This window comes from Pantherophis guttatus, chromosome 4, assembly GCF_059756535.1.
Source record: "Pantherophis guttatus breed Tessera chromosome 4, ASM5975653v1, whole genome shotgun sequence".
Classification (NCBI taxonomy): Eukaryota; Metazoa; Chordata; class Lepidosauria; order Squamata; family Colubridae; genus Pantherophis; species Pantherophis guttatus.
Genome location: NC_142066.1, coordinates 98,031,242 through 98,056,602, shown reverse-complemented (window position 1 = coordinate 98,056,602; position 25,361 = coordinate 98,031,242). Strand labels below are relative to the sequence as shown.

The 25,361-nt window shown below is 44.9% G+C and overlaps 1 protein-coding gene across 3 annotated transcripts; it reads right to left on the bottom strand.

Moving 5' to 3' along the window:
• Positions 1-2,682: 2,682 nt before the first annotated feature.
• Positions 2,683-18,426, bottom strand: LOC132710219 (C-C chemokine receptor type 5-like). 3 transcript variants are annotated; one of them, XR_015734248.1, is made up of 3 exons: positions 18,263-18,426; positions 5,794-5,904; positions 2,683-4,700 (listed from the first exon to the last, which is right to left on the bottom strand). XR_015734248.1 is itself a non-coding variant. In XM_087894204.1 (2 exons), exon 2 carries the CDS (start codon positions 4,684-4,686, stop codon positions 3,613-3,615), a length of 1,074 nt encoding a protein of 357 aa, XP_087750330.1. In that variant the 5' UTR covers positions 4,687-4,700; positions 5,794-5,909; the 3' UTR covers positions 3,492-3,612. The 3 variants fall into 3 exon arrangements, 1 of the variants encoding a protein (XP_087750330.1); XR_015734247.1 differs by lacking the exon at positions 18,263-18,426 and adding an exon at positions 7,111-7,247; XM_087894204.1 differs by lacking the exon at positions 18,263-18,426 and having other exon boundaries at positions 3,492-4,700; positions 5,794-5,909.
• Positions 18,427-25,361: the final 6,935 nt, after the last annotated feature.

Sequence of the window (25,361 nt, the reverse complement as noted above, 5' to 3'; positions counted from 1 at the left end):
ATCAATATGCTGATGATACTCTGCTTTATATCTCTGCTCCTAGCCTACGAAGGGATGCATTGGAAGTTATGGTTCATTGTCTGTAAATTGTAATAGTTTGGGTAGGGAAGAACAGGCTTCAGCTCAACACCCACTCATGTCTTAGTCACCTTCCAAATGGATTGTTGCTTTATATAGTGCTGCCCTTGAAGAGCATCCAAAAGCTATAGCTAGTGCAGAATGCAGTGACACAGGCAGTTATGAATGTGCCTTGGAATGCATGTCATATCACTGCTCCACAAGCTGCATTGGTTGCTTATTTGCTTCTGGGGAAAATTCAAGTTTTGGTTGTTATATCTAAAACCTTTCATGGCATTGGGCAGGTTATTTGCAAAACTACTTCTCCCGCATTGTTTCTACCAATCCTATTGGATTCATCAATATAGGCATACTGTAGGTCTCCTTGATGAAGGACCTGAGGAGTAGGTATTTTCAGTTGCTGCCTCTGCCATACAGTACCGCCAGTTTTTCAGAAGGCATCAAAGTATAGTTGTGTTCCCAAGCATGGACTTCGAAATCTTAGCAGAACCTGTGATGTGAGAATTCACCCTTCTGACTGTCAGAAGAATAATTTGGGGTTCCAACTTGAGGTGAGATTCCACAAGAACAAATGAAAATGAAATCCAGACAACTGTAAGGAAAGGAGATTTATTCATTCCCTAATCAAAGAGGTTTGCTTGCAGGGGTAACTACAGAGAAAATGAGGTACAAAAGAGTTTTATAGGGGAACATGTCATTGGTGTGGGCCTTGAGAGATGTGGATGTGTGTATGTGCTGGTTCTAGGGTGACACTTGAGGGACACGGGTGTGTTGATCCTGGCCAAGGGATTGCTTAAATCAACTGATGTGGATGGAGTCCCTTTATTTAAACTGTTATAAATATATTTACATTGAGTTAAGTGTTTAATTAATTTTTATGTTTGCTGTGAGTTTAAAGGAATTCAAAGGCTGTTAATCAGAAACTTTGTTGGAGCCTGGATTAGTTAACATATTATTCCCTACACCAGTGATGGCTAACCTTTTTGCCATCACGTGCCAAAAGCGGGGAAGTGCAGGGGGGTCGTGCACGCACAACTCCCCCGCTTTTGGCACATGATGGCACAGTGGGTCCGGTAGGCCCATTTCTTGCTCTCCAGAGCCTTTCTAGGAGCCTGGGAAGGGTGAAAATGGCCTTCCCCACCCCCACGGAGGCCCTCTGGAGGTTGGAAATGGCCCATTTGCTGACTTCCAATGGGACCAGGCTAGTTTTTCGCTCTCCCCAGGCTCCAGAGCCTTTCTAGGAGCCTGGGGATGGCGAAAACGGCCATCTCATCCCACCATGTTCCTGTTTGGGCCTGTTTTTGTGCCCCATTGAGTCCTCGCAGGCCTTGGGCTTGCTTCCTGCTCCACCAGTCACAGACCTTCCTCCCCAACTCTTGTCAATGATCATTCATTTACCTTCTGTAGAACTTCAGACCTCCAGAGTTTGTGTTGGGGAAAACAGTCACTCTACTTCTCAGTATCCCTAGGTTTTATCCTTGAAGCAGGTGCCACTTTCAGGGCAGTTGCAATGAATTGTGGGTGCTCTGAAAATGGTGTCCACTTTCAGGATAGTACCATGCGACCTGCAGAGATGCTAAAGTGCTGGGGTGGCCTGCTTCCCTAATGGAAGCTCCAGAGATATACAGAAGACAATTGAGTGATTGGTGATTTGGGATGGAAAGGGGAGGAGGAATGGGACCTAGAGGGGTGGGAATCACTCCCAAAGCCTGCAGAGACCACAGAGGACAGGCAATGGAGCACAGGGTCCCTTGTGGAAGGATTTGGGAGGCCCGGGGCAGGTGGTTCTGTAGGCCTCTCAGGACCTCCTTTACCCCAGAGCCACTCCCCCTCCCAGAGGGAAGGGAAGGGAAGGGAAGGGAAGGGAGGAAGGAAGGAAGGAAGGAAGGAAGGAAGGAAGGAAGGAAGGAATTTCTCCCATATGATCTCTTTACACCGTATGGATAATGATGCCATCTACTGTGCAGGAGATCTCTGGGATTTGATGGCTGAAGCATCCCTTAAAAAAATGAAATTGTTGGATGTCAATACTAATTTAGCTGCAAATTGGGTTACATGTTTACATTTATTTAGCTTAATCACTGAGCAAACATTTATATACTGTAAGGAAGAACACATTAACCACATTTCTATTTGGTATTCTTTTGTGCATTTGATTTTTTTCTAAGCTGAAAAGATCCAAATGTTACTAGTTTTCCTCAGTGAGTGTGCTTTTTGCAGCACAAAATATCCTTTTTGTATGTTGGATGTGTCTTTGACCAGACTTGTACAACATTGCAAATGTGAGTGTATTATTGATGTTCTCAGACCAAAGAAAATTCCAGAATAATTGTTGGGTAAATGGTAGTGGAAGTCATTCTTAATAGAGAAGTATTTAATTCACATTACAGAATTTCAATCTGACTGAAACCTTATAAGTACTTTGGAGAATCCTAATTCCACTTAGAGTCTTCCCTGGCTCCTTGAAATAGTCTTCTAAAGTTGCACTGTTTTTCCCATTGGATGGAGAATCTTTTTTATGTCATGTTATAATGGAATGAGCTACCCCAATGTCCCATTTATGATCCATGAACCTATGAAATAAAAAAATTCAAGAATCCAGAATTTGAGCAAGCAATATTTAATGATTTAAAATTAATACAAAACCACCGTGTATAGCTCAATTTGTAACTTGTAGCTGTTTTCTTCCTAGGAAATATGGGCAGAATTGCAGCCTTGATGGACTTAGAGAAGAGGAAGTCTTGCTTTTATAAGGAACTGGAGCATATTAAATGTCACTGAACTAACCTACATAGTCATTCATATTGTGTTAGAATTAGTAAACATATGTCCTGCTGCAAAAGATGCTTGAAACTTATCTCAAATGCAATCAACTACAATATGCTTTGCCCAAGAAAGGCTCTTTTCTCTTATTGCAAAGTGCCTTATTACATTTACAATTATTCAACTGATGTTATATGAACATTGATATATGGCTTGGTTTGTGAATTAACATAGCAAAACAAATCTTTATCCATACCTTTCAACATACCTTTTCACATCAAAATTGTATTGACTCCTTTGAAAGGAGTTTCTTAAATCCAATACAGGTAGTCCTTGACTTACAACTGTTCATTTAGTGACACTTTTGAAGTTACAATGGCACTGAAAAAAGTGATTTATGACCATTTTTGACACTTATGACCATTGTAGCATCCCCATGATCACATGATCAAAATTCAGACACTTGGCAACTGATTCATATTTATGATGGTTCCAGTGTTCCTGGGTCATATGATCCCCCTTTGCCAACTTCTGACAAGTAAAGTAAATGGGAAAGATTCAATTAACCATGTTACATGTAACAACTGCAGTGATTTACTTAATTGTGGCAAGGAAGGTTGTTAAATGGGGCAAAACTCACTTAACAAATGTCTCACCCAGCAATAGAAATGTTGGGCTCGGTTGTGGTCATAAGTTGAGGACTACCTGTACTGCAGAAATCCATAAAAATGCACCAATAAAAAACACTCATTTTTCCCCTAAATATATGCTTTATAAGACTGCTGAAATGTCTTGCTCTCCAGTAGAATGAGAGTACGTGGAACTGGCCCGTTCCAGAGGTTCTCGGTATAGAAACATACAGTATTTTGAGAGATGGTGACCACCATGTTTTCGGAAAAAGGTAATAGTATATTTTCTAAATTTCTCACCAGCAAAAGCATAGATCACAGGATTGATACAGCAATGAGCTATTGCAAGTGTTTCGGTCACTTGAATTGCTATACCGATACCACTTAACTTGCTGCAGTTATCAAGGGATAAATCAGTTTGGAACAATTGGATCAGAAGAACAACATTGTATGGGGCCCAGAAAAGAAAGTAAACAATCATTATGATAAAAATAAGCCTGACTGCTTTGTTCTTCTTCTCATTTCTGCATTTCAGCAAAGTGTTTATGATGCATGCATAGCAGAAAGTCATAACCATCATTGGAAAAATCAAGCCTATGAAGTTCAGTTCCAGTGTAAAGAACATGTTCCATACAAAGTGACTTTGATGAGAAAAATGAAAAGAGCATGTTATCCTACCATTTTCTCTTTGTGCCGTATTAAAGATTATTCCTGGTGAACAGGCTAGAATTGCCAGGCCCCAGGTAATAATGCTTGTGATGATGCCATAGAATACAGTTCTGGCTTTTAATGCAAACACTGCATAGACTATTGCTAAATACCGATCAATAGTCAAGAGGATTATGAAAAAGCTTCCACTATAGAAGCTTAAATAATAGATTCCAGAAATAATTTTGCACATTGCATCTCCAAATACCCATTCATCTACTACATAATGAATCCGAAATGGGATTGAGAAAATGAAAAATAAATCAGAAATGGCTAAATTTAATAGATATATATCAGTCATACTTTTGAATTTCTTATATTTGATTAGAATCAGTACAACTAGCATGTTACCCAAAAGACCAACAATAAATACCAAAGAATAAAGGATTGGCAGGATATTGGAACCAAATTTTTGGGCAGCCTTCGCTTGGCATGGTGTTACCATATCACTATAGTCATATTCAGTGGTGGTAGATACATCATTTGTTCCATTTATTAGATTGTCCATCTTGTTCCCTGTTACTGAAAAAGACAGTGTTGTTTACTATTAAAGGGAGACAATGCAAAGCTTTTAAAAATATTGGAAACATATAATAGTAACAATACCATGTTGATTTCCATATATAAGAGAACACATTGAATTTTAACCAGGGAAAGAAAAGATCACTTTTCATCTTCATAAATCTTACCATATTTGAGATGAAAAAATGACTCACTGACGATTTGCAGCTCCTAGCACTTGATTAACCCATTGTGCCCATTGAAAAGAGTTTTATTTTTGGAGATACAACAAAATAGTGAAAACTCTATATACACTAATTGAGCTGTAATATGGCTTTCACGCATGTAAATACATTAAATGGCAAGTACATCCAAATGAGGGTTAACTTTCCAAAATCTTGGATCCCTAGCATTGAATTCATTTAACAAAAAGTCGAATCAGATTTCACGGGATATTAGTCACTGAGAAGATTTTCATATTTTTACATAAAATTTACATAAAATATCTGAAAAGAGTCCATTTTCAACATTAAATCCTTCTATTATTAAAGGAGCAACTTATATAGCCTTATGGCTGAAATGGAAAATAGCTGAGAAGAATGTGAATTGGAATGAAAACTTGTTTTCCCACAGGTTCCAATGGATTCCAATAGAAGCAGTGATGGGAGTAGTGTATTTGCTTGAACTACATACACGATTTTCTGACTCGCCATTTATTTATCTTAGGTTTTTATTGTGAAGTGAAACTTCATAATAATATCAGGGTTCCTATTTTGTACAACAATATTACAATTTTCATTCTACAAACATTCAGAAGAAAGTTGATGATTGATAGTGAGACCAGCTTCTTTTCCATCTTATCTGATTTAGAATTCTGAAGAACCAGAAATTTCACAGTCCTTTTTGTTTTGACAAAGTTCTTGATTAACATAACTAATAATTCTGCATTTTTCCTTCACAAATTAGAATAGTTATTTTTAATTGTTATCGTCACCTTAATTAATCAAAGGCCAGAATATAAATTAATAAAGGAATATAAATTAATAAAAAGAAATGAAGGAACTATCAAATCATGTACTTTCATAAAACGTATTTATGCTTCAAAGTTACTTACCTAACTTTTCCAATGGAACTTTTATCACTCTTAGACTTTCAAGAAGGACATATCCCCGTGGCAGGAGTTAATTGAAGAAAATAGTCACAAAGGCTTGCATGTACTTGTTCCCTGAGGAATGAAAGAGAACAACATCATCCGATGTTGGAGGGAGAACAGAGTTTTAAAACAGAATTAGGGAAACGGAGAACATTCAGAAATATCTCTACATTAATAGTAGAAGTATACTATGTTCAGAGTCTTTAGGGATTCAGCAGTAATAATAATACTTCCATATTTTATTATTGTATGATAATAAAGTTGCAACTACAACAGAAAGATGAAGAAGAAAAAAGAGCAGTAAAAGAATATCTGAAGGACACAGAAGATCCACTGAAGCTTGTATACTATGAAGGCTTACCAAGCTAAAGAAATCAAACTGGCCTATAAGTAAGATCAAATGAAGAACAGAAAAAGACATGGCAATGCAAAGTAGTATATGGCTCTAAAGAAAATTGTAGGCAAAGCAGATACTAAGCCCTGACAATGGCTAAGAGCAGGAAAGTTGGAGAAAGAGACAGAGGTATAATTGTGGTTGCATAAGAAAAAGCTCTAAGAATAAATGCATACAAAGCCAGAACTAAGAAGACAGAAACAAACAGCAACTGCCACCTTTACAAAGAAGCTGAAGAAACAGTGAATCGTCTGTATACATGCTGCAAAACATTGCACAGACTACAAGCAGCGGCATAACAAAGTAGCAACAGTGGTTCATTGTTGCAAGGAATATCATTTGACTGTAAGAATTGGTAAGAACCCAAATTAGACAAAGTAATAGAAAACAAAGAAGCTAAAGTGTTTTGGAATTTAAATAGAGCAATACCTGCCACGTAATACCCAAAATGTAATAATTGCTGATTAAAAAAGATAAAAACGTCTGGGTATTGGACACGGCAGTAGCTGAAGACAGCAGAATAGAAAAAGAACAGGAGAAAATCATAAAATATAAAAACCTACAAATAGAAGTAGAAAGACATGGCAAAAGAAGGTAGTAATAGTAATAGATGCCTTGGATGCAATTCCAAACCATCTGTCATACCATCTGAATACCATCAGCATTGACAAAATCACTGTCACTCAGTTGCAAAAGGCAGTTTTATTTGGAACAGCTTACATCTTGCAATGATAAGTTTAATAATATCAGATAATATTCAGCTATCCCAGATCCTTGGGAAAGACTTGATATGTGTACAACGTATCAAATCCAGTCTAAATATCTGTCTAACTGCAACCAATCATAATAATAATAGTAGTAAGACCAAGAAAAGCAATTTATACCTGAGTTTAATTGTAGAAACATCATGTAAAGATCTCCAGTTAACAGGATATGCAGAGAATTATTCTGCAATTTCATCTGGTCATCAGAATTTAATTGCCTACATTTTAGCATGTGATCTAGTTGCTCTATCTGTGGGCAAAACCATCCCACCTATTGGTTTCTGAGCAATCTATCTGTGCAATTGAACCACAAATTAAGAAGCAAAGAGGAGGAGCACTGCAAGGTCTGAATCATGACTGAGTCATGGGAAAATGAGACCTGGAGAAAAGGAAGTGCCTCTCCTTCCTCCCTCCCTCCCTCCCTTCCCTTTTGTCAAATTAAGAGGAGCTCTGCCAGTTGCAGCTATGAAGAAATAGGACAAAATATGACACACACAACATTTCTTCATTGCCATAGTTTTCAGCTAACACTGCTGGTAACTGCTCCTGTAGACATCACTGCAATGTGGCATTCTGGGAAGCTAGAACCAATGTTAAGAGCTGCTGAATTGCAGGAAATATTAGGGAACAAGATGCTTCAAGAGTATCAGGAATATTAAGCAACAGCAATGCATAAGAAGGGACATATATCAGCTTGTTTGATTCTTTTCTGGCTGCTAGAACTCCTTGAAAATCTCAATGTGTACCAAATAACTACACTACCTCCTGCTCTGAACTTGTGGTGGAAGCAATCCATCCCATAGCAACTGGGAGCCAGCTGAGGCCCACTAAGCCTGTTTACATTTAGCAGCAAGTGTGAAGGGCCGGAAAAACAGCTGCAGCTAGAACTCCCCTTCTTGTCATACTGAGTTTTCAAGAGTGAAGTGTGCAAATACTTGTCATGAAGGAAATTCAGTACACTATCATTGTTTTGTCTGTTTACTGCAGCTGGTAAGGTGGGGAGAGGATATAGGAATTATTTGACATTTTCAGTAGAGAAAAGGCAAAAGGCTGAATAAGGCTGAACAGTCCATTTCAAGGTATTTTTAATTAGAAATAAAGGGGGGGGACAATTTCAGGACAATTGTTCTGATACTTCAATTTCTACAAAATTACAGAAATTACAAAAAGAAATCAAAATGCTAATGAAAATACATTTACTTAAGTCACCATTTACCCAATAAGGCAGAGTATGTTAAGGAATATTGGCCATGATTGCATTTTTGTAGGCTCTTTATTGTTAGAATAATGATGCAAATTAATTAATACATTTCAATTCCTATTCTTTTATTTCCCTTCTTATTTTCCTTATTTATTTAAGTAAAATTATGTATCTAAGGGGTAGGTTAAAAGCAAGAAGCAGATTCATCCCGTATTTAGAGAAATGCATGTTCCACTTTCCCATTTCATACTAGGGCTGTCTGTGGGGAATAAGAGGGACTCATCTTTCCTATATGCAAAGGTCGCTGAGCTGGAATGCCATCCAATGTTTTTCCTCCCATTTCTAGAGCTAGGTCAGGAGCAGCCCTCCCTTCTAGCAGTGTGATCTGAGTGGAGTACTGAATGGAGAGGGATGTCAGAGGTAAAACTATTCTTTACTAGAAGGATTATTATTGTCTCTGGAATTTGGACTCATTTGAGTGGCTATCCTTGCAAGGTGTCTTCTGAAGTGAGACATTTATTGACAGTACATCATTACAAAGGGAATAGCCAAAAATGATCTGACAAGGAATACCCAGGCTTTGATCAGGACACTCCTATATTTGGATTATTTGCCAGTCAGAAAGAAGCTCCAGGGTACTATGAGCACTGGGAAAATGAGTCCATGTAATTCTAGTTCAGCTGCAATGTAGTTGAAAGTATTGTTTATTGCCGTCAGAAGTTGTGGATACTTCTGAAGGTTGAAGGTTTTTAAGAAGAGACTGTACAGTCACTTGTCTGAAATGGTATAGAGAAGGGCTGTCAAACTCCCGGCCTGCAGGCCAGATGCATCACATGCTGGCCATGGCCACACCCGGTTTAGCGAAGGAGGAAAAGGTCCCGATATGTCATGTGACGCTGCCGTGACAACGTGAGCTTGACACCCCTGGTATAGGGTCTCCTGCTTGAGCAGGGGGTTAGACTAGAAGATCTCCAAGGTCCCTTCCAGCTCTATTCTGATTGATTGATTGATTGAGGGTTTTGCTTTGTTTTAATTTTTCAGTTTCAGTTTCAGTTTATTTAGATTTATATACCGCCCTACTCCCGAAGGACTCAGGGTGGTGAACAGCCAAGATAAAACACATACAATATAAAATTTAAAAAACAATTTAAAACGTATTAAATAAATTTGGTCCATACTAATTAAAACACTCCTGTTTTTAAGAACAAATTAAATTAAACAATTAAAAAGAGTTAAGCCATTCAGATGGAATGGCTTTGTGTTTCCTTTGAAAAGAATCTTCCCTTACTTCTTTTCCCAGCTCCTGAATGCCACATAGGTACTGTATACAAACAACAAACAAACAAAAATCTAATTACAGGGGTCACATGCAACTTGCCAGCACTGATTTCTCATTTCTGCAGTTCCATCCAGTGGAGCCTTTATTGCATTTGGGGAGTATTGGAAAATATAAAAGCCTCTTTTGTGTTAAGGAGGGGAGGAAAATTGGAGTACCTAAGGAAAAATAGATGCTTTGAGCTTTCAGATGTATAAGGTACCCATCTGAACTTATCTCCCGAAGCACTTGGTCCCCTGTGCTTTTAGAATGAAGTTGTTGATGATTCATTCATTCATTCATTCATTCATTCATTCATTCATTCATTCATTATGTTTCTATTCTGTATACACAAAATGAGGTCTCAATGAACAAGTAAGCAACTCAATAGTACATCCTATATAAATGTTTGCTGGCTTCTCAATCCACTGGAACCATGCCAGATAAAAGTCTCTGCTAAACAAGTCCATTTTAACAGCCTTCCTAAAGGACAACTGGAAAAATCACTAGACAATATGTCCCAAAAAGTCTGGTGTGGGCCTTGTGTGGTCAGTAGTCCAGTGGTGGGTTGCCCCCAGTTCGCACTGGTTCTATAGAACTGGTAATAAAACCGGCAGGAGGCTCCGCCCACTGACCCTGACGTCATGAAAATGCTTCTGCGCATGCGCAGAAGAGCATGTGCACACAGCTCCATTGCGAACCGGTAGTAAAGGTAAGTAGAACCCATCCCTGCAGTAGTCATACAACTCTGTTAAGAGTAATGCTAAGGAGGAAGGCAATGAAGAAATCTGTTTTGAAGGGCAAAATAATTTGAAGCATATTTCTCCTGGAACTGAGCAGTTTCCTCCACAACTGTTGCATAACTCTTGATGAAAAGATACATTTGGTTTAATGTTCAAACGGGCCACTTATGGACCCATGATTTGCCCTTTGAATCTACATCATTGCACTACTATCTGCCAGTTTCCCAACTGTGCTTTTTCCATTTAGTAACCCAAACAAAGTGAATGCAGAGAAATTGGTGAGAGCTTTGCCAGTTTCCATCTTCTCCTCCAATCGGGCACGGCAGTCAGGATGGGTGGTGACTTGGTAGAGTTGCTATTGGACCGGGTTAACTTGAAAAGAAGGAAGTCCCTCCTCCTGCCTGCTGACTGACAGTTTTTCGACTCGGTCGAGTCAGGACCGATCGTGTTTAGGGAGACTTCTGTCAGTCCTAACTAAAAAAAAAAAAAAAATTATAGAAAGGGCGAAATTCGTCAGAAGGCAGAAAAACAAGCGAGGCTGATTCTCTCTCAGCGTTGCAGCTGCTTAGCTCCCATGCCACCTCGCTAGGTGGAAATTGCCGGCTGGCGATCCACCTGCCACGCGCACGAGTTCGCTCCGTCACGTCGGCCATTCTGCCCTGCAGCCGAAGGAGCGCTATTTACAGCATTCGAGCGCCCGGCGGCTTGCTTGTTAGCGCGACGTGTTTCCGCGCTATTCCAGTGCTTTGCCGGCTGGCTAGCACTCGGTTTGCTCACCGCCTTCAACAGGAGCCTCTGGGAAGCGGAGCGAGGCTCTCAGGGATAGCGGCGACAGCGCGAGCCTCTGAAGACAGAGAACGGCTCAATTGGATAGCGTGTGCCTGGTTTGGCGTGTGGGCGGCCTCGGCGCTGTTTTAATGTGCTACGACTGGCTGGCTAGCACTTTTCTTTGTATTGCCCTAACCATTGAGCTTCGATTGGGCGCAGTGAGTACAGTCCATTGTCACAGTTGGGGCCTATTGAACTGAGAGTGAGAGGCCATTTGGGAGCCCTTGGCTAATTCAGCCTCCATTTTGTGTCACTACTGTGAGCCATTTGCCTTGTCCCGGTGGCCATTTTGTTCAACCTTCTATATGGCTGATATTATTGTTTCTACTAAAGGCAAGAAGGGGAAACGCCCTCACCCACAGTGAGGCCCTGAAGGGGAATCTTCCTCTGGCTCTCAATCTAAGAAATCTAGAACGAGTATTTCTCAAGAGCAGCCTATGTCCAGAGATGAACGGAGGAGACACAGGGCCATGGAAAAAGCTTGTAATAAGGCAGCTTCCTCCTCTAAAGGGCTTCCAGAGGATTCCTCAAATTCAGAGTCCCTTCAGGCTTCTTCCAGGCATGGGGCCTTACCACAACCCGACCCAATACCTCCTCTCTCTCCAGATATCTTCGTTATGGGGGATTCCTGGGTACCTGACACAGCCACGGTTTTTCCGACTGAGACTTCTGTAGTTGCGCCTGCCCAAGTGTCTCACAATCCAAAAGCTGTTTCTAGTGAAATCGGAAATCCTGAGCTACAGGCTTCTCAAAGTCAGAAGCTGGATGTTACCCCTGCCTTAGCTCAGTTAATCGCTGATTCCATACGACAGGGTATTGCCCAGGGGTTACAGGAGAGAGCATCATCTAAAGTTTCAGAGTACTTGAGCCATCAGGCGCCTTCGGTCAGCTCTCAACCCTTGCAGGCCTCTTCTCAGGCTCCTGCTAGGGCAGCTTCCCCGTCTAGAGACAGCCAGGGATCACTGTCAGGGGAGGAGGGCCAGGCCGTCATAGATAATGACTTGTCGGAGGATGAGGGCTTAGAGCCTGACCAACCCTCCTTTGTCGGTTTGTTCCGGCCGCAGATGTTCTGATCTCTGTTACACAAGGCCCAGATCACCACAGGACTTGGCCTCCCTGCGGCCTCCGACCAACCTCAACCTGGGACTTCCACATCTTCTTCCTCCTTATTTGACGTGCCTACAGTACAAACGGAGATAGTTCCAGCCCCTAAGTTATTTACAGACGTTTTGCAGAGGCAATGGAAGAATCCCAGTACAGGGCCAATCCCTAACAGCCTGGATAGGCATTTATTTAATTTGGCGGCGGAGTATGCTTCTCTTTTGCAGATCCCTTCCGTGGATGCTCCGATTGTGGCTTTATCCTCCCCTTCTCTTACTTCAGGTCCCGCTGAGGAATCCCTATGTCCGGAGGAGAGAAAGGCAGAACGTACTCTCATCAAGGGCCACCAGGCGGCTGCCTGGTCCGTCCAAGCTGCATCTCTGCATCGTTTTTTAACCGGGCTTCGATCCTATGGCTGAAGCAGTTACAGGAACGGATTCCGGCCTCTGAGGTGAGAACACACCATGACATTAACAAGATACTAGCCGCAGTAGAGTATTCTGTGGATGCCACCTTGTCTGCAGCCAGATTCTCTGCCAAGGCCATTGGTTCCGCGGTCACTTCTCGACGGCTGCTTTGGCTGAAATATTGGCAAGCCGACGTTCGTAGTAAGTGGCGCCTGGCTTCAGCCCCATATTCGGGTGACAAGCTCTTTGGCCCTCCTCTGGAACCTCTTTTAATCGAGACCCGGGATCACCGGAAGATATTACCAGCCATGTCGCAAAGATCGGACGGTCGCTTGTCGGGCTCCTTTCGTACGCAGTCCTTTCGAGCTTCAGACGGCTATTTCCAACAGAGGTCCCATCGTGCCTTCCAACAACGGGGGAACTTTCACGATAATCAGGTCAGACAAGGCCCCAGATATCCCCCCAAGAGAGGTCAGAGAGGCGGTAGGGACCGTCCCTTTCGACGGTCTCGTTAGTAGCTCTTCACGAGAGGAACTTGGGGGTCATCTGGCCCTTTTCTCCCAGGCCTGGGAGGATACAGTTTCTGATGCATGGGTAAAGGATACCATTAAATTCGGCCTTTCCCTGGAATTTTTGTCCAGTCCACCTAATAGGTTTATTCGTTGTCCAGTGTCCTTTGATAGTGCCAAAGGGCCCCTGGTCTCTGCGGCGATCCATCACTTGTTAACTATAAAAGCAATCGAACCAGTGCCTTCCTCCGAATTAGGTCAAGGGTTTTACTCTAGGTTATTTTTAGTTCAAAAGTCTTCGGGGGGCTGGCGTCCTATCCTAGACTTGAAATCCTTGAACCGGCACATAACTTACCGCTGGTTCAAGATGCACTCCTTGCAGTCAATTTTACTTGGCATTCGGGAAGGGGATTTTTTATGTTCTGTGGATTTAACTGAGGCCTACCTCCACGTCCCTATCCTTCCCGAACACCGTAAATTCCTCAGATTTTGTTTCAACAATAAACATTACCAATATAGGGCCTTGCCCTTCGGGTTATCCTCGGCCCCAAGAACCTTTACTAAAATTATGGCGGCCCTTATGGGTTATGTAGCCACGCTTCCAATTAGAGTGTCCTTTTATCTGGACGATGTTTTGATCTTATCAAGATCATTGCAGCAAGCACAGTCTGACCTATCTAGGACCCTTCAAATTCTCCAGTCTCATGGCTTCTCTGTAAATGTCGCTAAGAGCCATTTATCTCCTTCTACCCGGATCCTTCACCTGGGGGCGGTGATTGATACTCTGTCATCGGAGGTGTTTCTATCTCCTGACCGAGTTGACAGCCTTAGAGGGTTAGCTGGCCGAGTTCAGAGCCAAGGGTCTTCTTCTATCTTAGTCTTATCCCGACTTCTTGGCAAGATGGTCTCCACCTTTGGGATAGTCCCTTGGGCCCGTTTGCACAGTAGGGACTTACAATGGGCCTTGCTGCCCTTCCAACGCTCACACAGGGACTCTTCAGCCACGGTACTGGTGCTTTCCCCCTCTGTGATACGGTCCCTGTCCTGGTGGACATCAGCAGCTCTACTGAAGGGTTCCAGGTTCCGAGAACCGAGCTGTCTCCAAATCACAACGGATGCCAGCTTGTCCGGCTGGGGAGCTCATCTGGGGCCCCACCTGGCCCAGGGCCGTTGGACATCGCACGAATGAGGGATGAACATCAATGTGCTAGAACTGCGGGCCATCTTCATGGCTCTAAAGGCCTTCGAAACCCAAGTATTACGTCGGGACGTCTTAATCTTAACCGACAATGTAACAGCCAAGGCGCATGTGAACCGTCTCAGGGGCACCCGCTCCAGAGCTCTGATGAAGGAAGCACGACAGTTAGGCCTCTGGGCAGAGAGCTACTTAGTGTCAATACAAGCGGCCCACATCTCCGGAGTTCTGAATCGCACAGCCGACTCACTCAGTCGGGCGCCAGTCGACCACTCAGAATGGTCCATCTCTCCTCGACTATTTCAGGAACTGGTCTGCCGTTTCGGACTCCCAATGGTGGATCTATTCGCCAGTGCCACCAACCACCAGTTGCCTCGGTTCTTCACCAGGTTTCCCTGTCCCGGGGCAGAGGCGGTGGATGCCCTGCGGAGTCCTTGGCCAGCCAATCAACTTCTTTATGCCTTTCCCCCAGTCAACCTGCTTCCCAGAGTGGTACGGAAGTTACTCCAGGAACGCGTGGAACTGATTCTCATCGCTCCTTCTTGGAACCGTCGCCCCTGGTTCGCAGATCTCAGATCGCTGTCGGTGGTGCCTCCTTGGTGGATACCGGACAACCTGTTGGTTCTCAAGCAGGGACAGCTGGAACATCCAGATCCGCACTGGTACCATCTCACCGCGTGGCGATTGAGCGGGAGTTTATGACCAGACTTCCCCTTTCGGCCGGCGCTATTTCAACCATCCAGGCGGCACGACGGGCCTCGACCACCCGCATTTATGATGCTACCTGGCGAGCTTTCTCTCTGTGGTGTGTAAGGCGGCGTATCTCTCCGACATCAGCATCAGTTCTTTCCGTCATCAAGTTCCTGCAGGAGGGCTTTGTCTCTGGTCTTTCTCCTAATACGCTTCGATGACAGGTAGCGGCCCTTTCCACAGTCTTGTCCGGTTCCTCATCAGAGCCAATGTCACAGGACCCGCTGATTCGCCAGTTCCTGCGCGGCGCTACCAACATCCGTCCTCCTGCAATCCACCGCTTCCCGTCTTGGGATTTGCCCAAAGTCCTCCGGGCTCTTACAGCTCCTCCGTTCGAGCCCCTAAGGGACGTTTCTTTGAAACACCTCTCTTTCAAGGTCGCCTTTCTCGTGGCTGTCACCTCCGCACGCAGGATTTCTGAAATGGCAGCTCTGTCCATTCGTAAGGAGCTCTGTATCTTCCACCAGGATCGGGTGGTACTGAGATTGGATCCCTCTTTCATCCCAAAAGTAAATTCTATTTTCCATCGAGCACAAGAACTGGTGCTCCCGAACTTCTGCCCTAACCCTAGACATCCTCTTGAAAGGCGATGGCATACCCTGGATGTCCGTCGAGCATTGAAGGTGTATGTTTCCCGTACGGCGACCTTCCGGCGTTCGGACGCCCTCTTCGTATCCTTCTTACCAGCTACCTTGGGATCTAAAATTTCCTCTACCACCTTGGGGTGATGGATTCAGGCGTGCATTTCAGCGGCGTATGAAGCCTCGGATCTTCCGGTGCCACGCAGAATAACTGCACATTCGACAAGGAGTGCGGCCACTTCGGCAGCATGGTCTACCAGAGCCTCCATTGAAGAAATTTGTCGGGCGGCAGCCTGGACATCGCCTTCCCCTTTTGTGCGCCACTATCGCTTGGACACGTTTGCGTCGGCGGATGCGGCCTTCGGACGTAGAGTCCTCCAAGGCGTCCATTCAACCTCCTAGCTTGGGACCGGCCTCCTCCCTCCCGACTGGACACATGGCTTTGGTATGTCCCATCCTGACTGCCGTGCCCGACTGGAGGAGAATGGGCGTTGGTACTTACCTGATACGCCTCTTCTCGGACTGTCGGGCACGGCAGTCAGCCCCACCCTGCATGGGGAGGCCGGTCCCGGCACTAGCTCCTCCGGGAGGGGGTTGGGGTCTTCTAATGTTGTTGGTTTCTCTCCCTAGACACGTCTTCCTGTAATTACTCCCTTGTCTCAAAACTGTCAGTCAGCAGGCAGGAGGAGGGACTTTCTTCTTTTCAAGTTAACCCGGTCCAATAGCAACTCTACCAAGTCACCACCCATCCTGACTGCCGTGCCCGACAGTCCGAGAAGAGGCGTATCAGGTAAGTACCAACGCCCATTCTCTCTATTCATAGGAAAAAAGAGCCTGGATACTGTTTCTTTTCTTTTTATGGATCACCTTCAATTTGCTTTTAAAAGTTTGTGGAGTGAAAAGAACGGGAATGTGGAGCTGCCCTAAAATGATATTCCTGGCTTTTACTTGCATTGGAAAACAGTTTTGAAAGGTAAAAGCAAAGAAGGAAGGAAGAATAAGAAGAACAACTGCAAAGGTTCCCCACCCAAATTAAAAACATATTCAAAGACCAAGTGATGCAATCATTTTTAAACTCATAACTTCAAAACAAATTAACTCTGAAGATGATTCAGTGATTTTACAATTTAAAGATAGAGACTCTGAGGTCTTTCAGATGCTTTTGAACTAAGACTCCAGCGTAGCTCACTACTGAACATAAACTTTGTCATCCAGGTTTTACAGTTCAGCAACAGCTGCACCTATTTTAGTTGGGGCCCCTGTGAGTTTTCTGATGTAGAACTCACATTCTCAACCACTGCATAAATTGAAAAAGAATCAGTCCCTGCATTACAAAGAATCTGAAGATGCAGCTAATCAGATACGGCTAAATTATTGCTGTCTGGGTGGGTGAGTGGGACATTTAACCTCATCAAATACTTTCTATAAGCATCATTGTCCTCCTTGAATTTTTTCCATACAAATAGTTTCATTCCTATGGGAAACCAGTATTATTTAGTATGCCTATATGTACCAAATGCATAAATATAAACTTCTTGGTGTACAAGTAGCATTTATTTGGCAGAAGTAGGCAACAATTTTGGGCTGGTAGACAAATTGGAAGTTTGGAATATGTTGTAGGGATAAGCACAAAATGGATGTCATGGGTGGGGTTCATCTATTAACAGATTATCATAGCAAAATAGAAGCCAATCAGAAAACCATCATTTATTGAAAAGGACCTGATGAAATTATTCTGTATTATTTTTGTTGCTTCTAATAATTTGTCTTTTCTAGAAAATTTTTTAAACAACACACTAAACTACTACTTTGTGAGTCTGAATGGCATCCTTATAAAATGGTTTTAAGGATTGTATATCTTTGGGTTCCTACTTATTTATTAAATTAAATTAAATTACACCATTACAGTTACAAGAAAGCCTGGAAGATAGCATAAAACTGTTTTAAGATACCCATTGGCAGTATGTTTGATAGACCAGTAATAATTTATTTTATTCCCATTTCTCTGAAACTATTAAAAATATCCCCTTATGTGTATATATATTCACACATGTATATATTACAAGGCTGGAACTGCTCCGAGTTTTACTCCAACATCATCTTGAAAAAAGCCTGCACCAAACATAAGAAAACTATTCTACTTTCCACATAGAAACCAGCTTTATCTCACAGCATAACCTTCTAATTTAAATTACTATAAGCAGGTTATTATCCAGTATATGTACATATTTCTACTATAAACTCATGAACAGACTCAAATTTTACAACATTACAAAAAATATTTTTCATACGGGTAAATTAATGTTTTTTCTCAAATTTCAGTAACTTGAATAACTGTTATATAGAACTGATATAGCTGAACTATCAGTTAGTTGTCCAGGAAACACAGAGCAGAGAACTACTGTACAAAGACAAGTCACTTATATTCAGTCAAACTTCTGAATTGCAAACATCGTACTAGCCAAAGATGTAAACATTTAAAAAGCATGGCATGAAGAAATGTTGTTTTTGAAACTCAACATTTCCCTTCAAGCTTTATCTTCTATCATGCTTTTAGCAGGGTTTGTGATTGCAGATGTGAACATATTTTATTCATATTTGTTCTCTAAATTTCTGTGCTATAATAAAATAAATTGACTTACCAGTTTAAAAACTTTTAAAAGGTGATCTTGACAGGATCATTCTCTTTTTGTCAGGTACATTACAAGTTAAAGAAAAAAGTTACATGTAAGGCAAAAAATAAAATACTATCTCTCTGTAGGAACTAAGGATTGTTCAAATTCTGCGAACTGTTAGCCAAGAAAGTGTATCTTTTTAAAAAAAATTAAGAATCAGTTCCTTTCTTCTAAAAATAATACCTTGGCTGATTGGCACTTTCCACATCTGCTTCTTCTATATTTATTTATATCCCAGCTTTATTAGACTTACATATAACTTAAAGCAGAACATAGATTCAATATATCTTCCTTTTATTTTCTCCACAGCAACAATCCTGTGAGATGAGTTGGACTGAGAGAGTCCAGCTGAGATCACCCAGCTATCTTTCATGCCTAAGGCGGATTAAAACTCAATTGTTTCACACTTTCACCCAGGTCTGTAAATTTCATTACACAATTATAGCGCAAATTGTCAAAACACACCCCAAAACTCTTGCCACCTCCACACATACATACACATACACCACTAATTTTCAGATAAGAAATGTTTTATTGTTTTTTCTGGTTGTATAGATTAGTATCTATGATATCAGTGTCAGAATATTGCCTGCATATGATGCACCAGAGACTAGATGGGGTTAAGTCTTTACAGACCTCACATGTGACAATATCAGCCAATGAACTCTTTTATTGGACTTTTACCCAGAAACTACTTGGACATCTTCCCTGTTTTTTTTCTCTCTCTCATCTATCTCTCAGCAAGACAACATGTGAACTTATCTCTCCTCTCAACATCTGAGTCATACAGTTAGGGTAAAAGGTGCAACAGGACACCCTGTTCATTATTGTATGCATGTATATATTTTGTAAATAATAAAACAACTTTTGAACCTGAAGCTGTATTGACCAAATAACTTCCTCATAGAACCAAATGAGCACGACCATCAATATATATCTGACAAATGGTAGCAGACGATGAAAAATTATTGCTCAGGTCTTGTTCTGTCCCTGTCTCACACACGCACACAAACAGATATCCAGGGGTTAAATAAAACTGGCAGACAACAAATTCTTTTGATAAGAGGATTAGCAGCAACCCAGTAGCTGCTTGCCAAGAACTTTATCCATAAAGGGAGGGGTTGTTCCTCCGACAGATTAAGCCAAACAAGATACACACAGTTCAAGAATTGTCAAGTCCAGTCCGTATTAATTCCAAGGCAGATATCGTTGTTGCAAAGATACAATGTGACTCGCTAGTAGTTAGTTTTGTCCATCACAGAGTCTGAATGGCCACCTCACCCCCTTATATCCCCTGTGGGGTGTGGTCCAGTGACTCAGCTTAATCTCTGGCACGCCTCCTTTTCTGCTGTGTGCACTTGTCTCTCCGACACTGGCGTGGATCCAGCCAAGACTTATCTCCATCACTGTCTGATTGTGAGGAGATACCTGGCTCCTGGCCAATCTCTCCTCCCTCGGGAGACACCTGAGGCATTGCCAGAGAGGAAGGTCCTAGAGAGGGAGGCCTGGCCAACTCCTTCATGTTCGGAGCCTTCTCCCTCCGATAAGTCAGCCTTGGGGGGCGGATTCACAACACTATCCCCCACCGCAGGGCCCTTCCCCCGAGTCTGATGGTTGGGATGTGGTCGGGATGGGAACTGGTCATGAAAGGCCTGTACCAAGTCAGGGGCCTGAACCGAAGAAGCATCCACCCAAGAGAAATCCTCGGGCCCGTATCCCTTCCAAGTGATGAGATATTGAAAACGCCCCTTCAGCCAACAGGAGTCCCGGATGCTATCCACCTCATATGTCATGGAGTCGTTCTCGTCAACTGTGGCTGGGGGGGCAGGCGTCATTGGGCATTGGAGATGGCACGATGGGGCCTCAGGGGCCAGGAGGGACCGATGGAAAACAGGGTGGAGCCACATGGAGCATGGTAGAGTCAACCGGTAGGCCACCGGGCTGATGACTACCTCGACGGAGAAGGGACCGATAAAGTGGTGGTCCAGTTTCTTCATTGGCCGGTCCGTGGGGAGGTGTTTCGTGGAAAGCCATACCTGATCTCCAACTTCCAGCGGTGGCGTTGCCTGTTGAGAGTGGTCAGCAACCCATTTATAGTCCTCTTTCGCCCAGATCAGCTGCCGACGCACCAGTTGCTGCACTGCCTGCAGTTCTGAGAGGAAGTCCTGGGTCTCGGGAACAGGGGAATCCGAAATCGACAAAGGGAAAAGCCATGGATGGTATTCTATGTTGGCATGGAATGGGTCATCTGGGTGGAGGTGTGTTGGGAGTTGTTAAAGGAGAACTCCGCCAGGGAAAGGTACTCGGCCCAGTTGTCCTGCTGGTTTACGAAACAGTGGAGGTACTGTTCTAGGATGCCGATGACCTTCTCTGTTTCCCCATCAGTCTCTGGATGATGCGCCAATGACAGGCACACCTGCACCTCCAACGCGGCCATCAGGCTTTTCCAGAAGCGGGCCATGAATTGGGCCCCGCAGTCCGAAACCACCCTGTCCGGCAGGCCGTGGAGGCGGAAGATGTGTTGCAGGAACAGACGGGCTGTGGTGCGGGCCAATGGCAGTCCATGGCATGGGATAAAATGTGCCATTTTCGTGAACATATCCATCACCACGAGGACGGTTGTAAACGTAGTGGATGGTGGCAGGTCCGTCAGGAAGTCCATGGAGATGGCTCCCCATGGTCTCTCCGGTGTCGGCAGTGGCTGGAGGAGTCCAGGAGGTGGGCCAGACGCAGCTTTGGCCTGTTGGCACGTCACACACGATGTCACGTACATGTGCATGTCATGCCGTACCCAAGGCCACCAAAAAGTCCGTGTCACTAGGTTTAGGGTTTTAAAAAAACTGAAGTGTCCCGCCGCGGGGTTGTCATGGCACTGGTTCATGACGAGGGCTCTGAGTGGACTCGTAGGCACGTACAACCAGCCCCGGTGCTTCAGCAAGCCCTTCTCCAAAGTCCATGGGGACGTGGGGCCGACTTCTGCTTTCTGCTGCTGCGACCAGTCATCCCGGCGCTGCACTTCCAGCACCTGAGCCTGCAAGTCCGCTGGTTCCTGGACCGCAGCCAAGGATTCTGCTGGCAGCACCGTCCGTGGGGGAAGGGAATCCTTAGGGCAAAAGTACTCCGGCTTGTGGGATAGAGCATCTGCTCTCTGGTTGTGGCTACTCGGAATGTAGGTGACATGGAAGTTGAACTGGGTGAAAAACAACGACCACCGGATCTGCCGCTGGTTCAACTTCCTGGCCGTCGTGAGGTGCTCCAGGTTCCGATGGTCCGTCCGCACCTCCACCTGGTGTCGGGCCCCCTCAAGGTGATGCCGCCAAGCCTCAAACACGGCCTTGATAGCCAGCAACTCTTTTTTCCCAGATGGTGTAGTTGTGCTCGGAAGGATTGAGTTTCCGTGAGTAGTAAGTGCAGAGAAAAAGAGTGCCGCCATCCACTGGGGCCTGTAGCAGCACCGCCCCAATCGCCACATTGGACGCATCTGTCTCGACCACAAATGGACGATGTGGATTGGGATGCCTCAGGACAGGCTCTGTGATGAAGGCTCGCTTGAGAATCTCGAATGCCTGCTGCTGCAGGGGCCCCCACTGGAATGGGACCTTCTTGCGAAGGAGTTGGGTCAGTGGCAAGGTCAGGGTGGCGAAGCCCGGGATGAAGGTCCGGTAGTAGTTGGCGAACCCCAGCAGACCCTGGACGTCCTTCACCCGACAAGGGGGTTTCCAACTACACAAGGCCTCTACCTTGCGCGGGTCCATAGCGATGCCTTCGGGGGAGATGATGTGCCCAAGGAACTCTATGGAAGTCTGGAAGAAGAAACATTTCTCCAACTTCGCATAGAAGTTGGTGCTCCCGCAGGCTCCCGCATGCTGCAGGACCTGGTGGACATGCTGGAGGTGGCTTTCCTGGGAAAATAAATCAAAATATCGTCCAGGTATATAACCACAAACCGGTCCAACATGTCCTGGAACACGTCATTCATCAGGTGCTGGAAGACTGCAGAGGCATTGGTCAACCCGAACGGCATGACGGTGTACTCGAAGTGGCTGTATCGGGTGCCAAACGCCGTCTTCCACTCATCCTCCTCTCGCACGCGCACCAGGTTGTAGGCCCCTCAGAGATCGAGCTTGGTGAAGATCGAGGCCTCCCACAACCTCTCCATCAGCTCCGGGATGAGCGGCAGGGAGTAGCAATTCCGTACCGTGATGGCATTCAAGCGCCGGTAATCACAGCACAGGCATAAGTCCCCCGTCTTCTTCTTCACAAAGAGGACCGGGGCCGAGAGAGGGGAGGACGAAGGCCGGATGAACCCTCGGGCCAGGTTCTTGTCCAAAAAGTCCTGTAGAGCGGCCAACTCGGGCTCCGACATGGAATACAGGCATCCCGCAGGCAGTGGCGCATTGGGGAGTAGGTCCACTGGGCAGTCGTAGGGTCGGTGCAGGGGTAGTGGGTCCGCCTCCTTTTCGCTGAACACATCGGCAAAGGGCGTCAGCTCAGGAGGCAAGGAGACGGCCGGGGTGGAGATGTCCTGGCCGGCACAGGTGTGGCAGAGGTGGTTGACGCACTGCAGGCTCGGGAACGAGATGGCGTTTCTCGACCATGCCACCTGAGGATCGTGGGCCCGAAGCCAGGCCATCCCCAGGACCAATGGGAAATGAAGGTCTGCCATCACGTAGAACTGGATCACCTCCTCGTGTGTCCCAATGGCGAGGCGCAAGGGCTGGGTAGTGAATTTGATGGGCCCCGCCATGAGTTCCCACCCATCGATAGTCTCGACCCTCAATGGAGGGTCCACTGGAACCAAGGGGACCTTAAAATGGGCCACAAAGGCCTGGTCCATGAAGTTCGTCATGGCCGCTGAGTCCACCAGCGCATGCGCTTGAAGCCCCTCCGATCGGTTGGCCAACAAAACCCGGGTGTCCAGAATCAGGTGCCGAGGGGGCTCACAGTCCACATCCGCTAAGTCCGGCGGGGCGTTGACATGCGCCCGGCCTAGAGTTTCCCCTAGACCAGGCCTGCCCTGTTTCCTGGCTGGTCATGCCGAGATTCCGAAACAGGCTTGAGCGCCCCACTTCACTTCCTGGGACACGAGGCGGCAAAATGTCCAGCCTCTCCGCAATAGAGGCACAACCCCCCTTGGCATCTCCGCATCCACTCCTGGGCCGTCAGGTGAGGTCTGGCTGCTCCGAGCTCCATGCGCTGTCGGTGCGGGACGCGGGGGTAAAGAAGCTGCCGGTGGTTCCTGAAGGGGCCGACGAGGCCATCGCCATTGGAGGTGGGCGTCGATACGCAGGCATTGGGTCACCAGAGTGTTGAGGGTCTGAGGCACCTCCACCCGAACCAGTTCGTCCTGCAGCTCATCTGAGAGGCTGTCCTGGAAGGCGTCCATCAGTGCCGCCTCATTCCAAGCAAGTCCTGGCCTAGAAGTCGGAATTCAGCGATATAGTCCTGCAGGGGGTGCTTCCCTTGATGGAAGTCCTTAATGCCCCTAGCTGCCATCTGAATCCGAAATGGGTCCTCATACATAACGTGCAGGTGTTGCAAAAAGCCCTGATAGTCCAAGACTGTCCATGGTCATGAATAATTGGCATTGTCCCATGAAGGCCGGGAACATCTCCAGCTGCCCAGAAAACCTACCTGGCACGTTCACTGGGCATCTCCGACGAGGAGGAGGAGGAGGGGGAGGGGGAGGGAGAGCTGCAGGAGCATCCCCCAAAGCAAGTTGGGCAGTCAACTGTGCAACTTGTTGCTGCAGGAGCTGATTAGCATTTTGCAGCTGCTGTAACTGCTGCTGCAGCTGTTGGTACATCTTGGTTAAAAGATGGGTTAAATTTCAGGTGACGGACAAGATGTTCTGTCCCTGTCTCACACACGCACACAAACAGATATCGAGTGATGGTCTAGAAGAGGGAGGAGCTGGTTGGAGGTGAGCAACGGCTGTAAGGAGCTCTCCCAAAAGCAAATTAGGTTTTTCTTTTTTAACGTTTTTAAAGTATTTTTATATTTTAATTCATTTTTAATCTATTTTTAATTTATACTGGAATTTTACAAAGCACATATAGTATGGCTACTGTTTGTTTTAGACATATTTTAACAATAATACAACCTGTATTCCTGGCTTAGGCTACTCCTGTGACTTCTCCTTGCAAGGCCTGAAATTCGGATTACCGGACTTGTTGACAAACCTCAGTGGAGGCCCCTAACCTCGGAGGGGATTTTGAGCTGTTTATTTTTGGAACAAGTACAGTAAGGAACTGGCTGGCTGCAGACGCTCCCGGTAGGCCTGCTTTTAATGAAACTCTATCAGCTTTTTAGTCTCTTTCTCCCACATATTTCCTCTGTGAAATAATTTAAATAATTTTAACAATTCTGAAAATAGATGATAGCAAAGAAGTGGGAGTAAAAGACAAGCCGTTGTTTGGAAAAGAGATTGGTTTTTACCTCTGTGGTGCCTTGGCTGAGACCATCATTAAGGCCTACCTTAACTATGATTGCCGAGGGAGGATAAATTGTTGCGATATTTAATTTCGCTGGGAGATACTGGATCAACTATCTACCAGAATGGTAAAGAAAAGTAAGAGGCAGAGAGCTTACTCTCTCTCCCCAAAATCTATGACAGAACTTAATTACTCCAAGCCTCTTAAACAGCTTAAATTGGATGACTTTATGGAGCGGTGTAATCCAGAACCCCAATCTGAACTTCGAACTTTGTCTCTGTCGACTGTATCATTGGGAGAGGGAGATACAGAAAGGGAGCTTTCTTCCCAGATTTCAGATTTAAACTCGCCTGCTAGAATGGGTGAGTATGAGTATGTTAACTGCACACACAGTAGATTCAATATATGACTTACTGACATCGATCAAAAGAGACATTGAGAGGATCTTCCAATTCTTAAATGGCCCTCACTCTGCAGCTAAGGAGGGTGAGATTGCACACCGTCCTGACGCGCGGAGAGAGTGGAAGGGTTTAAGACCTCAACCCAAACAACAAAGCATTGCAAGTACTGATGCTAACCCTCATCAAGGAAGAAGGTTGTTAAAGAAACAAATTGGTTTAAGGATAAGGAAA

Excerpts from the sequence above, each read along its gene's own strand:
- LOC132710219 (XM_087894204.1), bottom strand. The coding sequence starts at position 4,686 with ATGGACAATCTAATAAATGGAACAAATGATGTATCTACCACCACTGAA.